At 42.5% G+C, this 15,423-nt stretch overlaps 1 protein-coding gene across 1 annotated transcript in view; it reads left to right on the top strand.

Moving 5' to 3' along the window:
* The window catches only part of DDX10 (DEAD-box helicase 10), a 421,792-nt gene that overhangs the window by 48,506 nt on the left and 357,863 nt on the right, over window positions 1–15,423 (top strand). The window contains exon 10 of the mRNA XM_073613492.1: window positions 13,886–13,987. Coding sequence (XP_073469593.1) covers window positions 13,886–13,987 — 102 coding nt within the window. The remainder of the gene's footprint in view (window positions 1–13,885; window positions 13,988–15,423) is intronic.

Here is a 15,423-nt window from a genome sequence, read left to right as displayed (position 1 = left end):
TGCTCTGGCACTCTGCAGTGTAGTGGAGCATCATGGCAAATGTAATTCCAAAACATCTGGGGTGCCAAGGTGCGCCATCACTGCCCTAGGCAGTCATCCTCTTTCACTCCTCCATGACGACATCATGGAGCTGGTGGATGTTAGAGACCTTGCACTCCTCCACCTTTCATTTGAGGATGCCCCACAGATGCGTAATAGGGTTTAGGTCTGGAGACATGCTAGGCCAGTCCATCACCTTTACCCTCAGCTTCTTTAGCAAGGCAGTGGTCGTCTTGGAGGTGTGTTTGGGGTCGTTATTATGTTGGAATACTGCCCCATGGTCCAGTCTCCGAAGGGAGGGGATCATGCTCTGCTTCAGTATGTCACAGTACATGTTGGCATTCATAGTTCCCTCAATGAACTGTAGCTCACCAGTGCCAGCGGCACTCATGCAGCCCCAGACAATGACTCTCCCACCACCATGCTCGACTGTAGGCAGGACACATTTGTCTTTGTATTCCTCACCTGGCTGCCGCCACACACGCTTGACACCATCTGAACCAAATAAGTTTATTTTGGTCTCATCAGACCACGGTTCTAGTAATCCATGTCTTTAGTCTGCTTGTCTTCAGCAAACTGTTTGCGGGCTTTATTGTGCATCATTTTTAGAAGAGGTTTTCTTCTGGGACGACAGCCATGCAGACCAATTTGATGCAGTGTGCGGCGTATGGTCTGAGCACTGACAGGCTGACCCCCCACCCCTTCAACCTCTGCAGGAATGCTGGCACCACTCATACGTCTATTTCCCAAACACAACCTTTGGATATGATGTTGTGCACGTGCGCTCAACTTCTTTGGTCAACCATGGTGAGGCCTGTTATTAGTGGAACCTGTCCTGTTAACCACTGTATGGTCTTGGCCACTGTGCTGCAGCTTAGTTTCAGGGTCTTGCCAATCATCTTATAGCCTAGGCTATCTTTATTTAGAGCAACAATTCTTTTTTTCAGATCCTCAGAGTTCTTTGCCATGAAGTGCCATGTTGAACTTCCAGTGACCAGTATGAGAGAGTGAGAGCGATAATACCAAATTCTGCACACCTGCTCCCCATTCACACCTGAGACCTTGTAACACTAACGAGTCACATGACATCAGGAAGGGAAAAGGACTAATTGGGCCCAATTTGGACATTTTCACTTAGGGGTGTACTCACTTTTGTTGCCAGCGGTTTAGACATTAATGGCTGTGTGTTGAGTTATTTTGAGGGGACAGCAAATTTACACTGTTATACAAGCTGTATACTCACTACTTTATATTGTAGCAAAGTGTAATTTCTTCAGTGTTGTCACATTAAAGATATAATAAAATATTTACAAAAATGTGAGGGGTGTACTCACTTTTGTTAGATACTGTATCTAGGGAGAGAGATGACGTGGACATTAGAAGAGGGTTTATACATTCATTATATTGCCACATCTCCATCCTGGGCATTGTATTTTCACATGGATTTTTTTTAGGATGTTAAGTTATAATCGGCCCACCTGAGGGTTTTTGCACACTGTTGTCCAGGAATCTCCTGTGTTATCCTTTTAGCTCAGCTTCAATAGAAAAGCTTTGATACTCTTTAATATAACACGATGAAGTCTCCAGGAGGCATGCCTGCAGTGTATACTGTGAATGCAAATGAATAGCTGTTGCCAACAGGCTTTATTGAGATCTAAACTGAGATTGATCAATGCTAAATGTAGGAGAATACCGACAACAATCTTGATCTCGAACCATGCCCATGTGTACTAACCCATTATTTCACCTATAAATCTGTAAAGAGAACTGATATTGTACAAAGTGAAGCCTATGAAGACTGGATTGAGAAGGTCAATTTATGAGCTTGTATTCTTTCATTTTATAAGTAAGAGTGACAGCTGCGGCATTAACTTTTGCATAGTGCTGTGTGATATCTTTTCTGTGCCCTCTACAACTTGGGGCCCTTCTCTACCGGCTTACTGGTCAGGTCTGTTTTTCAGGCAGACCTGTTTAGAAGCGGCAGGCTGATGTAAAAGGAAATGTGTTTATTTACACTCGCCTATCTTGGAGTCCATCCAGAAAAAAAAAAAATAGGAAAGGGACTGCATTTTTTCCTGTTTTCGGGACATAAACATGATGGATTGGAGGTAGCCTGATGTAAATGGACACAAATCTATTTACATCCGGCTGCTAATAGTGCTATTGCACCTCCACCCGTGTCTGCTTCACACAAACTGAGCAGGCATGAATGTAAAGAAAAACTAACATTTGTCTTGTTCAGCTCTGATTCAGCAGGGGGTCTGCCCATGTATCCCCTGCTGTGCAGAGCAGGGTGCCTCTGTATGAAAGAGTCCTTAGGGTCAATAAACAATGCTAACACACCAGCATATGTAATATTCCCTACTTTTCAAGTGTCCATACTTTTAGCTTCAGAGCTTTAGAGTCGGAGTCCAATAAGATTTGCAATTTGCAGTCCTATTTCTGAAAAGAATGACTCCTTTTAAAGTGGTGGTACATTTTTTTTATTAAAAAAAAAAAGTTTCCTCATACTAGCACATTATAAAAGACTTACCGTATTTATCATTGTATAACACACATTCATTTTAGGAGGGAAGTTTCAGGAAAAAACTTACATTTTAAATAAAGAACATTTGAAGCTAAATTCGGGTCACAGCTCATCAATGCAGCCTCACTAGTGCCCATCTGCAGCCATTAAATTGCCCAACAAAGCAGCCCGTTCAGTGCCCATCTGCAGCCATTAAATTGCCCAAAAATGCAGCCTGTTCAGTGCCCATCTGCAGCCTCACCTTTCCCATCATTGCAGCTTCGCCAGTGTTGGATTACACAGTGTTGGATTATCCCTGCTGTCTCCGAGGGAAGAGAAGGAGCGAGCGCTGCTGAATTACACAGAGCAGCGATCACCTTTGTACCCGGCGCTCCATCACTCACAGACACGCCTCCTGGCCCTGCTCATATGATAGAACAGTGGCCAGGAGGCGTGGCTGTGTGTGATGGAGCGCTGGTTACACAGGAGATTGCGGCTCTATGTAATTCAGCAGCACTCGCGCCTCTTCCCTCAGAGACCTCAGGAATCGGTGTATAACACGCACACACGATTTCCCCCTGATTTTCAGGGGAAAAACTGCATGTTATATGTCAATTTTTACGATAACTTAAACGAAGCCCTCCAGCGTCCCACTGTCACTGCTGCAGAGGCTTCCATCCTCACCCGGTCTTCCTTCTGGATTCGCAGGCGGCAGGCAGCTTGATGCTGAGGCACAATGACAGCGGGAGCCTCGGACGGGCACACAGCTATGAAGGAACGGCACAGGCATGCTGTTTCTTCAAAGTGCTTGCACCGGTGATGTCACCAGCTGCTGCTCGCTAGAATATCTCCTTAACTGTGCACGTTTAGGATATTCATTTTACCTACAGGTCAGGTTTATTATAAGCTGACCTGTAGGTAAAAATAAAAAAAATGAGAGTTTACTACTGCTTTAAACGAGCCCCGTACCACCCAGCTACAAGTGGACATGATGCCGCTTGGATGAGTAAACATTGCCAGGGCCAAGAAGCTTTGCATCGTGGTGCAGCTTTTTTTTTCTGCTACACGCCAAATTTGACAGGCTGCACCTTCAGTTAAACATGTAAGTGAATGAAGCCACTCCACAAGCACTTGGCTCGCAGTCCAGCAAAAAAAAAAAAAAGACATCAGGGGGCAGTAGCATTGCCTCGAACACCTGCAAACCTCCTTTCATCTTCCAAAAAAGCGATCCACCATGAACATTGTAGCTAGTGTAAAAGATCCTTGTGTAGAGTTTGGCTATAGTAATTCTGGAAAAACCCATTCCTGTTTTGTATGTACCAAAAGCTCAGGTACATACAAAACGGGTGGAAGCCTGTGGAAACCACTTTCGTTTCCTATGCTAGATAAATAAAAGCCACGTTTTTCGACTCGCTATAGGCAAAACGCTGACTTTATAAAGGCAAAAACTGGCAGTGATTTCATAGACAATCCTTCAGTTTGAATAGGCTGGTTGTGCAGCACAAAGTAGCCAAAAAAAAAATGTAAATAGCACACATTAATGTGCCAGCTACTATAATAAAGCATTGGAGTGCAATTTAAATGGAATAGTACTGAACTGAAAAAAATGGGGATTGAAGATCACCATGAAACCTTATTAAGGGACACTCTGGAGTTTAAAAAAAACAACTTTACTGAAAATGATGAAATGAATTGATGCAAAAAACTACCACTAGTGCAAATATTAAAAAATGACAATGTTTTCAAACTACTCTGAGACCTGCTGGCAGCACACCTTATACACCACCACACACAGTCCACACTGCAATGAGTCTTTGGGGATACATGGGCTCTTCCACAGACAGTGGGATAAAAAGGATGAGATTATACCAATGGTAAATCACTCTATCCACAGAGACCAACCCTGGAATTTCTCCAATCGGAGGGTATAACAATCCACATAGAATGCAGCTGAAGCTGAGTGTTCAATAGAACCGCAATGAAGGTATTGCAGGCTGGATGGGGAGATAAGGACGGGATGGAAATGGGATTAGCTGGCTATACCTTGAATGAGGTCTATGGATGAACAGCAGAACCAGTCACAAAAGTTGGTGCATGTCAACCCCCGGCAGGAGACTCACGGCCACATGTTGCTGGGTGAATAAAGACTGGTGAGGATGCAACACATAAATCCAATATAGCAATCACTGGGCAGCATGTAGCCGCTTTTCATCAGTATGCTCACCACCTCTTGTCTCACAGAAGGGGGGGGGGGGTTGCAGCAAATCCTCATGCTGTGTATAGTGGGGCAAGCAGGATCACCTGAGTTGAGTGATGACATCACGCTGACCGGTTTCATTCACCTATCAGCAAACTTCTTCAGAGCAAGGAGGGACCAGTGGGTCACCGTGAACTGACATATTCATTTACAGCCACCGGGTGTCCTCAGTGTACACTTTCCTCACAGATGCTCACCACCATTCTCATTAAATGCAAAGTGCATCTGAAGAGCGATCCACACAATCTCACTTAATTATAAAGACACATGAATACGAAAATTGGATGTATTCCAGTCTAATTAGACTATCTAAGCAGCCTTAATAAAGTTAAAGTTAAATGTCACTCAATAAAGGAAATAACAAGGAGAACAGGCCCAATAAAAGCAAACGGGGCATAATGAAGAGCAAATAATAGAAAAATGACAAAGTAGCAAAAACAGCATAAATATCAAGAGGTTCAAACAAGATAACAAAAATAGCAACAGGGATCAATACAGTGATCAGTGCTAAAAACAAATGCACTGTATAAATGACACTGGCAGGGAAGGGGTTAACACCAGGGGTGATCAAAGGATTAAGTGTGTCCCTGGGAGGCGTTTCTAACTGTGTGGGGGATGGACTGACAGGGAGTGCACAGAGATCGCTGTTCTTGATTACTAGGAACAGACAATCTCTCTTTACTTCCTTGTCAGAACAGGGATCTGCCTTGTTTACTGCCTTGTACCCCATTCTGCATCTGTGTGGAGCGATCGCGGTTGGCCGGCGGACATCCCGGCAACCGGACCCGCGCATCGGCTCCTGCTCCATTATCTGTTACACGAAACTACGTACGAGTACATCGTTTCGTGCATTAGAGCTGCCCTGCCGCACTATATCTGAGCAGCCCGGATCCTCCTCTTCTCGGGTCCCTCTTCGGATCTCCTGGCCCCTCCCTCCTGTTGAGTCCCCCCACAGCAAGCAGCTGTGAATCCATTCAGAGACAGAGCTGTGGTTCAGAACCCACCCCCTCTTGCTCCTCATTGGCTAATTGACTTTGACAACAGCAGGAGCCAACGGCTGCTGTGTCTCAACCAATCAGAGTCCTGAGGCATTCGTGGACATCACTGGATCGAGAGGGGGCTCAGCTTAGTATTAGGGGGCTGCTGCACACAGGTATTTTATCTTCATGCATAGAATGCATGAAGATAAAAAAACCTTCTGCCTTTACAATCACTTTAATGGGCTGTCAATGGAAAACAGGCTTAAAGGATAAGTTTACCTTACAGGAAAAAAATAATAAGTGCAGATATTTTTGCAGAAAAACAAATGTGCATTTATTATTTTTTACAGGAGCCTGCAAAGCCTTGCACCCGTGATCAGCAGATAGGCTTCTGCACACTCTCTCTCCAGCTTTCTGCCTGCACCTCTGTATAGGCCTTTTACTTTGACAGCTGGAAGAAGAGTGAATGGAATACAAGCATGCTATTAGTCCATTAAAAACTACAAGCGATCCGCTGCAGTGGAAGATGGGACTTGTATTTTCTTTATTTGCAGACCTCTATGAATTATGACATGGCTGTGCTGTTGGAGACCCGCGCAGTCAGGCCAATTTCAATTGTGACAGTTACTGAGAGGGAGAGGAACGCCCGTCTGCTGTAATGGGGAAGATGGCATAGGGGTGCTGGAATCTAAATATGGGTGTAACATGTTCCAAAGGTGAACGTTAAAGTGTTTTAAACCCCCAGCATAAAAATGGGGGGGGGGGAAACCCAACATAGCAACATGTCTGCTTTCGTGCTATATTTTGATATTAGCCACTTCCATGCTTGACAGGAAGATTTTCTTCTTTTACCTAACCACACTTCCTTTGCATTGGTGGCTTCCTGCATAAAGACTACACATATGTACATGCAGCCGCTCTCTGTGCCGAGAGGCACAGGGAGGCTGGAGAAGACGAGGACATGTGATCCATCCACCTGCTATTGATAGGCAGTAAAAGTTTATCCTGCATGCGCAGTACAAAGGCATGGGCTAAGGATTGTGGGATATGTAGTCTTACTTGCAGCAATGAAGGGTACAGGGCATGTGCACTCTGATAGGAAGTTAAAGTTATCACTGCACACAGAATCTGGGCATGCACAAATCAATTACTGGTTTTTAAAGGCTTTACGAATTGGGGGAATATCGAAATAATGTAATTATTGACTATATTATATGCTTTTTAATACAGAAAATGGTTTTATTAGGGTTAAAATGGTAATAAACCCAAAAATGCAATATATTGCAGCTTACCAATAATTTGATGTTGTGGCTCCATTCGTTTTTAGTTTTTTTTTTTGTTTTTTCCCCTCTGTTTTTACATCTGACCAGTAACCAGTACCTCCTGTATTAGAGTGCTCCCAATGTGGATGAAGGAGTTCAAGGGCAGCTTTGGACAGCAGGATTGTCAGTCTAGGCTAGGGGGACAGTAGTGTTAGCTGTATTCGCAGATTTGGATACACTGACAAATTGATGCCAAACGCGGGCTAACACTTTATAAGCTGTAAAAGCAAACACTTTTGGATTAAAAATAAATGGATAAAAGCTAATCATTGTAAGTACCCCTGTCAGTGTTGAAATGGTTTGTCTCCATCCTCTTACTGCTGTATCTGCAGGACAGCGTGTTCTATTGAAATATAATATTCTTGCTTTGGGTGCAGCACAATTGTATTTTACGCGGGGTTTTAGGCATTGACTTCTATTAGATCTGTTTACATGTTAGCACATCAAAGTTTTGCCTGCCACTTCTTTGATGTGTTTTCAGAAGATGCACAGCCTAATAGAAGTCAACGGGAGCACACCTCAAACCAAGTGTGACACACACCTACAGTCGTGCTGCACCCAAACTGCAACGCATCAGTGTTAACCTGGCGCCTTCCTGGCTGGATCACCAGGTGAAATACAAAGCTGGAAGCTGATTGGTTACTATGCAGAGCTGCACCAGATTTTTCACACTCAGGTTTTAGTAAATCTCCCCCATTGTTTGCACCTTACTGAAAAGTTTGGTACACAGAAAATGGGGTGCAGAATTTAGGTTCCTTCCAGCCATGATTATCTTGCCTGGACCGATTACGGATTACGCTATGCAGTTACTACTTTTCTAATTTCCACTGCCACAAGAGGGCACTACAAGCTCAAGATATACATTTTATATCTGCAACTAAATTTATCTCAGTTCTGGACTGAAGTCTTGTTAAGAAATGCTGCTTATTATATCAGAGAAAAGTGTGGATGTTGCTATCTGCTGCTGCACTTGAAAATAAAACATTAGATTGTACTGAATCATCTTGTCGTAAAACCGGGTTAGGGAGAATAACTGTGATTAAAACCTATTGCAATGAAGGTAATATGTGTACCTAATAAATGGTGTATATTATAGGTATAATTTATCATTTTACTGTAATTGTAATATTGTATCGCAATATAGCTGATTCTTATTAGGCCTAGAGCTGAAGTTTTATTTATTTTTTTTGGCTGTGGCTTCAGTCATATAACTTACCTGTAATGACGTTTATTCCTGCTAATTGCTGTAGAAATCTTCTTTCTAGTGATGTCCGGTTCACTTCACAGCACTGAACTTCTGGTGCTATGGCAGTTAATTGTGTGAGGTCTAACACTGCAGAATATTAGTCCCAACGCCCCCACCACTTTCTGTACTCTCCTTTATTCAGAAAAGTTCTTTTTTACTTTTTCACTAATGTTCTGTGATTGGACGAGAGGAGAATGAATCACCTGATCTCCCCCTCCTTCACATAACTTGTTGTATTCAGTGAAAACAATACAAGAGACTTTAAGGCTCGGTTCACATATATGCGAATTGGATGCGTTTTGAACCACGTCCGACATAACATAACATGTGAACCAGACCGGCTTGCAATAGAGCCAGTTTGTATACGTCTGGGACAGACGCAGTCCGTTTTTAAAGAGTCCTGTGCAATTTTAGGTCTGGTTCTGGTGCAAACTCAAAGTAAAAATTTGCACCTAAATTGCAACTGAACAAAACTGCACCGGACTCCTAAAAATGGACTGCAAACCACAACCAGACAGGTGTGAACCTAGCCTTCTATAGGGAGGAAAGGACAGAGATTGGTGTGAAGTCGTTGGGACACCTCCAATGTAGGGGCAATCAATCCATACAGAATGTCTGTAGCATCGTTTTAGAGAAGAATTCTTCAGTAAGGTGCAGGATGTGGAATACATTTCATTAGAGATAAGTAATGTGACTGAAGCTGTAGCCAATAACAATATTCAGCTTTAACCACTTTAAGACTGCCCACCGTACATATACGGCAGGGTGGCTCTGTTATGCGAAACCACGTACCTGTACATCATTTCATGATATAGTCACTGTGGGTGCATGCCCCGGGAGCACGTGCAGGGGTCCAGCGTACTCAATGTCTGCTGGCCACCCGCGATCGCTGCACAGAGAGGCAGAACGGGATTTGGCACATCCCCGTTCTGACAGGGGACAACATGGTTATGTGTTCTTAGTGGTCAGGAACAGCAATCTCTGTGTTTTCCCAGTGAGCCCAGCCCCCATACAGTTGGAACACACCTAGGGAACACAGTTAACCCCTTGATCGCCCCCAAGTGTTAACTTCTTCCCTGCCAATGTCATTTATATATTGATCAGTGCATTTTTTTTTTCTTTGGCACCGATCACTGTAATAATTTCACTGGTTCCCAAAATGTGTCACTTGGGGTCAGATTTGTCTGCCGCGATGTCGCAGTCAATCATAGATTGCCGTCATTACCAGTAAAAAAAAAAAAAAGGTCCATAAATCTATCCCTTATTTTGTAGAGGCTATAACTTTTGCGCAAACTAATCAATATACAGTAAAACCTTGGTTTAAGAGCGTTTTGCAAGACAAGCAAAATTTTTTAATACATTTTGACTTGATATACAAGCGATGTCTTAATATACAAGTAGCATCATGTCACAACTGAGTATAAAAGAGAAGAGAGTAGCAATATGCTTACATTTAATGAAGGTACAACATTTAGCAACATATTGCTACACTTAGAGGCACCTCTCTTCCCTTTTATACTCTGTAGCTCCTGCTGGATTTTTGCTTCTAATCCTGTTGTGGAGGCTTCCGTTTGTGGATGGACATTTTTTGGTTACACAACCTGGTCACATTGCTATATTCTTTTTATAAGGACTATAAACTGAAGGACCTATGAATAAATGGTTGTGGAACAAATCATCTGAGTTTTCAAATCATCTGAGTTTTCATTATTTCTTATTGGGAAATCTGCTTTGATATACGAGTGCTTTGGATTACAAGCATGTTTCTGGAACGAATTATGCTTGCAATCCTATGTTTTACTGTATGCCTTATTGTGGGAAAAAATGACATCAATTTAGTTTGGGTACAACGTTGCACTACCGCGCAATTGTCAGTTAAAGCGACGCAGTGCCGTATTGAAAAAAATGGCCTGGTCATTAAGGGGGTAAATCTTTCCGGGGCGGAAGTGTTTAAAGGTAATTCCCAAGTCCTTTTTTTAGTATGTTTGGTATCATGTCTAATTGTACATAGGGTTTTACGAGAACTATATTTGTGTTAAAGGAAAAGTTCACCTTTTCAGGTAAAAAAAAAAGTGCATTTTTATTTCTTTATTAGGCCCCAGCAGATTGTGGGTGTAATGCCATAGTCCTCCGATATGGGCAGGCAGTTTCCCCATTGACAGGAAGCTTGGTGAACTACCAATAGTGCTCAGCATTGTCCTGATAGTTCATTGAGAACTCCAAGCCGACAGGTGCAAAGGCTGTCAGTACAGAACACTGTGCATGAATGATGCGAACAGAGCTCATACTCCTAATGTAGAAAATGAAAAAAAGTAATAAGAATGCCAGGTGTATAACCTTATAGGACTATATGGAATTAGTGCAAAAATACAAAATAATGCAACAGATATACAAGTTCCTTCATTATAGGGAGATAACAACCAGACAACAAGTATGACTAGCTGCTGTTGGTTAATTTTCTGTCTGAGTGGAGATGTGTATAGGGTAGGGTCAGTGTCCTGGCCACAGGCCTCATACATTTCTTAGACACATTTTCTGCACTGCACACCCCTGATGAAGCCTTGTTTTGAGGCGAAACCTGTTGAGTTAAGGGATTATTTTTTTCTTTCTTTTTCATTATGGGCACTTAGATTTATTGAGGCAATGTGGGTTTAGTTGTAGGAGGGAAAGGGAGATTTGTGTGGATAGTGGATTGACAGAAGTGTATTATTTTTCTTAGGCTGGAAGGGTGCTGTGATATATTTGATTTTAATGGGCAGCTGAGCCTTTTTGTAACCACAGTAACCCTCAGTATCAATCCATGCCTTTGGGTTGTGGTATGTGGCCAAGATACTGACCCTACCTTATACACACCTCTACTCAGACAGAAAGATTGACCAGCTAAAAACATACTTGCTGTCTGGTTATCTCTCCATGATGAAGGCAATTGTATATCTGTTCCATTATTTTGTGTTTTTGCACTAATTCTGCATTGCCTTTTAAGGTTACACCCCTGGCATCTTTATGACTTCCTTTCATTTTCTACATTATGAACTTTAGACAGTTATGAATAAAGTGAAGTTTTAGGTCACAGTGGGTTTGATGCGTGGGTATAGCGTGCCCTTGCTGTTTCTATGTTTCTTGCTTTGACTGGGGGTTGCACTTATGTCTAATTTATGTCAGTGGAGTTTCTTAGGTAATTTTGTGCTTAATGGTTGCTGATTGCTTCTCTGCTGTATCCTGTAGAAATATTTCGTATTTTGATGAGGATGTGCTGCTAGGACATTTATTGACTTTTTTTAAACATGTTTTTTTTCACTTATTTTTTTCTTTCCCTTGAAAGATGTGGTCCTGTAAATTGGACTATATAGCGCTAGGAACACAGCTTGTCAGCACAAGGCTTTTGATTTTCATCAGGGCAATACTTGAATACAGTAGGCAACTTGGCTTGTAAAACACTTTGGTAGTCAGTACCGTGAACATTTGCAAACCAGCGATAATCAGTTCTGCCCATCAGTGTTTTTACAGTGTACCTTTACACAGCCATGATCATTTAGAAATCATTTATTCTCAACTCTGTTTTGTCGGCACCATAGTTTATCATTGTATGCAACACGTGTAGCTCTAAGAGATGGAGGTTGCACAGAATGCCACATGATGCAGCCATGGCATAATGTCAAACTTGAGTTGGAGTAAAGTAAAGACTCATGCTCTGATTTTCCTGGTCCCCATTGTCAGCTAGGTTACCGTTAGCGGTTCAAAAGTGGGCACATACACAGAAAGCTTCTATGCCATTGCAAGTTAAAGTGCAAATACTTCTGGACCAGGAATGCCATGTCTTTTGAGCTCCTTCACTAGTGCCAACATCTTCTCCCTACCTTCTTTTGGGTGAAGGATTGGCCAGTGCAGGAGTTCATTCATCCTGATTATAATGCATGCCAGGAAAACACAGTGATCTCTGAGCTATGCGTGGGTGCACATTCTAAAGAATATGAACAGGCAAGTGAGTTTGTTTTATTGCAGAAGAGACATAGCATTCATATTTTTTTACACTTTGGTCCTTCTTTTAAAGTGATTGCAAAGTCTTGTTAAAAAAAAAAAAAAAAAAAAAGTAACAAACACGTTCGGCCCCTCCCCCTCTCTCTCCTGATTGGCCAACTAACTTTGATTGCCGTGGGAGCCAGTGGCACCGCTGCTGTGTCTCAGCCAATCAGGAGGGGTAGTCTCGGACGGCTGAGGGACTTGTGGATATCGCTGGACAGAGTAGGGACATAGAATGCATTAGGATAAAAAAACATTCTGCCTTTACAGCTCCTTTAAACATCCAGCCAAATATTGTGCTTTGATTTGGATAGACCTGTTAAAGCCCAATTAGCACTCTGTATTTATTACTGTCAGGCTGCATATACAGTAGTAAATATGCTGCCATTTGTTTTTTCCTAAGTGCTGTAGCCAGGGTCAAAATATACATGGAAATTCATATTGCTGCCTTATATTGCTGCCTCCCAGGCTGTGGCCTGGGACTTTAATGGTCCAGCATACTCTCCTGCACAGCGCTCTAATCAACAGTGCTTTTCAGGAACTAGAAGACTGACTGCCTTCCTCAATTAATATGGAAGGTTTAGAGCCTTTATTTGATTTTAATTTGCAATAGGTTTTATTGAAAAGGTTAGCAGATAAGCAGTTACATAAATTACCATTATTAGGGTTAGAACACCAACAACAAGTTCAATCACCCTACCATGACAGCAGAGCAATACATGGGTGTTGATTACAGTAGGAATGTATTGGTATACAACCCAGATAAATGTGTGAACGATCACTAAATGGGGAAGAAAATAATTTAGATGACAGGTGGGGAGAGAAGAAGGGGTCTCTCAGGTTTTTATTGCTATCTGTGTCTTTGTTGGGGAGATTTCACCCTCACTTCTGCCAAGACAATAAGAACTGAGAAATCTCACCAATGGGGGCACAGATAAAAGCATATTTTCAGTAGAACGAAGAAAGTGTAAATTCTGTCTTTATTGCTGGTTTTGCCTTCTTGCCTCAGGGAGAGCCACACATACCATTACTTATAAGGATGTCACAGGAGCAGGAAATGGGAGAAAATCTCCCCAGTGCGGTCGCAGACTAGAATAAAAGCCTGAATGGAATTTTAGAACTTTCCCACTTTATCCAAAACTGAAAGTAAATGATATAATTTGGCTTGAGTGCTATATCACCTTCTCTTCCGTGTAAGACAAAAACCTCCCGCTTTTCCATTAATCCAGCGCTCTTAATATAATTACATTGCACATTGGGAACCCATGGACCGGGGTGAGCATGACATTTCAGAAACCGACATCTGTAATTGGGATTAAAGAAATATGAAACAGCGGCCTAATTCAGTGTTCTTGCATTTGACTTTGGATTTAAAGAGTAGCTTGTGCTCTTGCAGCTGCCAGCTCCACTCTGTTTGGCTATTATTCATCTTCCTGGCAGACTGCGGACTTTTCATTCATTTTTTTTCTTCTTCTCCGATTACTAAGTGTCCTTGCTGTGTTTTTGTTCCGGCAGGTACAAGGAGGGCGGAGAAGCTTTACTGGTTCTGTTGCCGTCTGAAGTGAAGGGGATGGCCCGACAGCTGGAGGAGAAAAAAGTGCCCATTAACGAAATCAAGTATGTATTCATCTCTGCTGGGACCACTGACCACTGTTTGTTTTCTTAAAGAACGAATTTGGCGGACAACGCAAATACACAAGGGGCTGGGAAAACTGCAGATAAGCCTGGAATTGCAATGAAATAGATGTAAACCCCCAAATAAATCATCATTAGTTTGCTTAAATTACTATATTTTAAATCGTTGCTGTTTAAAAAAAAAAAAAAAAAATTCTAGCTGTTTTTTATTCCTTGTGTCCCAGTGCTGCTGACTTCCTCTTTTTTTTTTTTCAATATGTAACCGCCCCCCCCCCAGTTCCACTTTTAGAAGTTCTTTTCAGATAACTGCCTCTGTATAAAAAGTGGTCCACAACACTTCTTAAAGCAGAACTTTGTCAGAAGCGAAGTCCACCTCCCAGGTGGCTTATTCCCCACTTAGGCGCCACCATTATGGTGGAGGCCCGGTGTATTTGCAGATGTGCCACAGTGCTCTCTCGGTATCTGAGCCCGGCAGCATATCTGTACATGGACGGGGAGATATTTTTGCCTAAAAAAAGAATTTTGGAATGTGCTGCTTTTAGAAGAAGAAAAAAATCATCTATTCCATTTGTAAGAGAGGGAGGAAGTAGGGGGCCCAGCATTTCCTAAAGGATGAGGATCTGCTTTTATTGTTTACCTCATCACTAAGGCCTCATGCACACTGGATGAGCTGCCCCCCCGTGTCAGATCCTGGCATATTTGTGTGCTTGGGTGCATCTGTATGTAGCATCCAGACATGCTGGGTAGGGCTATGGTTGCCACCTCATCCCTTTAAACCCAAACACATATTAGTTACACAGGTTCTGTGGCTGATTAAGATAGTAATTAAACTTGGTGCCTTCTCTGCATTTAATTAGCCTCAGAACAGAACCTGTGTAATTCAGATGTGTTCGGGTTTAAAGTGATGAGGTGCCAACCCTAGGTAGGGCTCTGTGCATTTAGGGTTGCATGCTCAGAACACATATTAACTGTGTTTCAAGCATACTTCACTGAATGCTTTCTGAAATACATACGAGTACTACTCGATACCATGTCTAGCTGCAGACTATTTTCGCCTGTCCTACACTTTGAGAAGGTTTGGCAGATCTGAGAGATTGTGTGGAAGGGATGGTGGCAATGGAGACACAAAAAACTTTTTTTTTTTTTCCTAGTAATTACTCTTGACTCTAATATTAAAGGCTCATGTTTTAAAAAAAAAAAATAAATAAACATATTATACTTACCTGCTCTGTGCAATGGATTCGCACAGAGCAGCCCCGATTCTCATCCTTCTTTGGTCCCCCTGTCGGCACTCCTGGCCACTCCCCTTGCCGAGTGCCCGCAAGCAAGCTATGTGGGCGCTTGTGTGTGCTTGCTCCTGAGCCACCTCTGGGTGTGGCAAGCTCAGTCCCCTCTCCCTCCTCACTGGCTGTGATTGA

Source organism: Aquarana catesbeiana, linkage group LG02 (genome assembly GCF_042186555.1).
Source record: "Aquarana catesbeiana isolate 2022-GZ linkage group LG02, ASM4218655v1, whole genome shotgun sequence".
Classification (NCBI taxonomy): Eukaryota; Metazoa; Chordata; class Amphibia; order Anura; family Ranidae; genus Aquarana; species Aquarana catesbeiana.
This window is presented reverse-complemented; position numbering and strand designations above follow the sequence as displayed.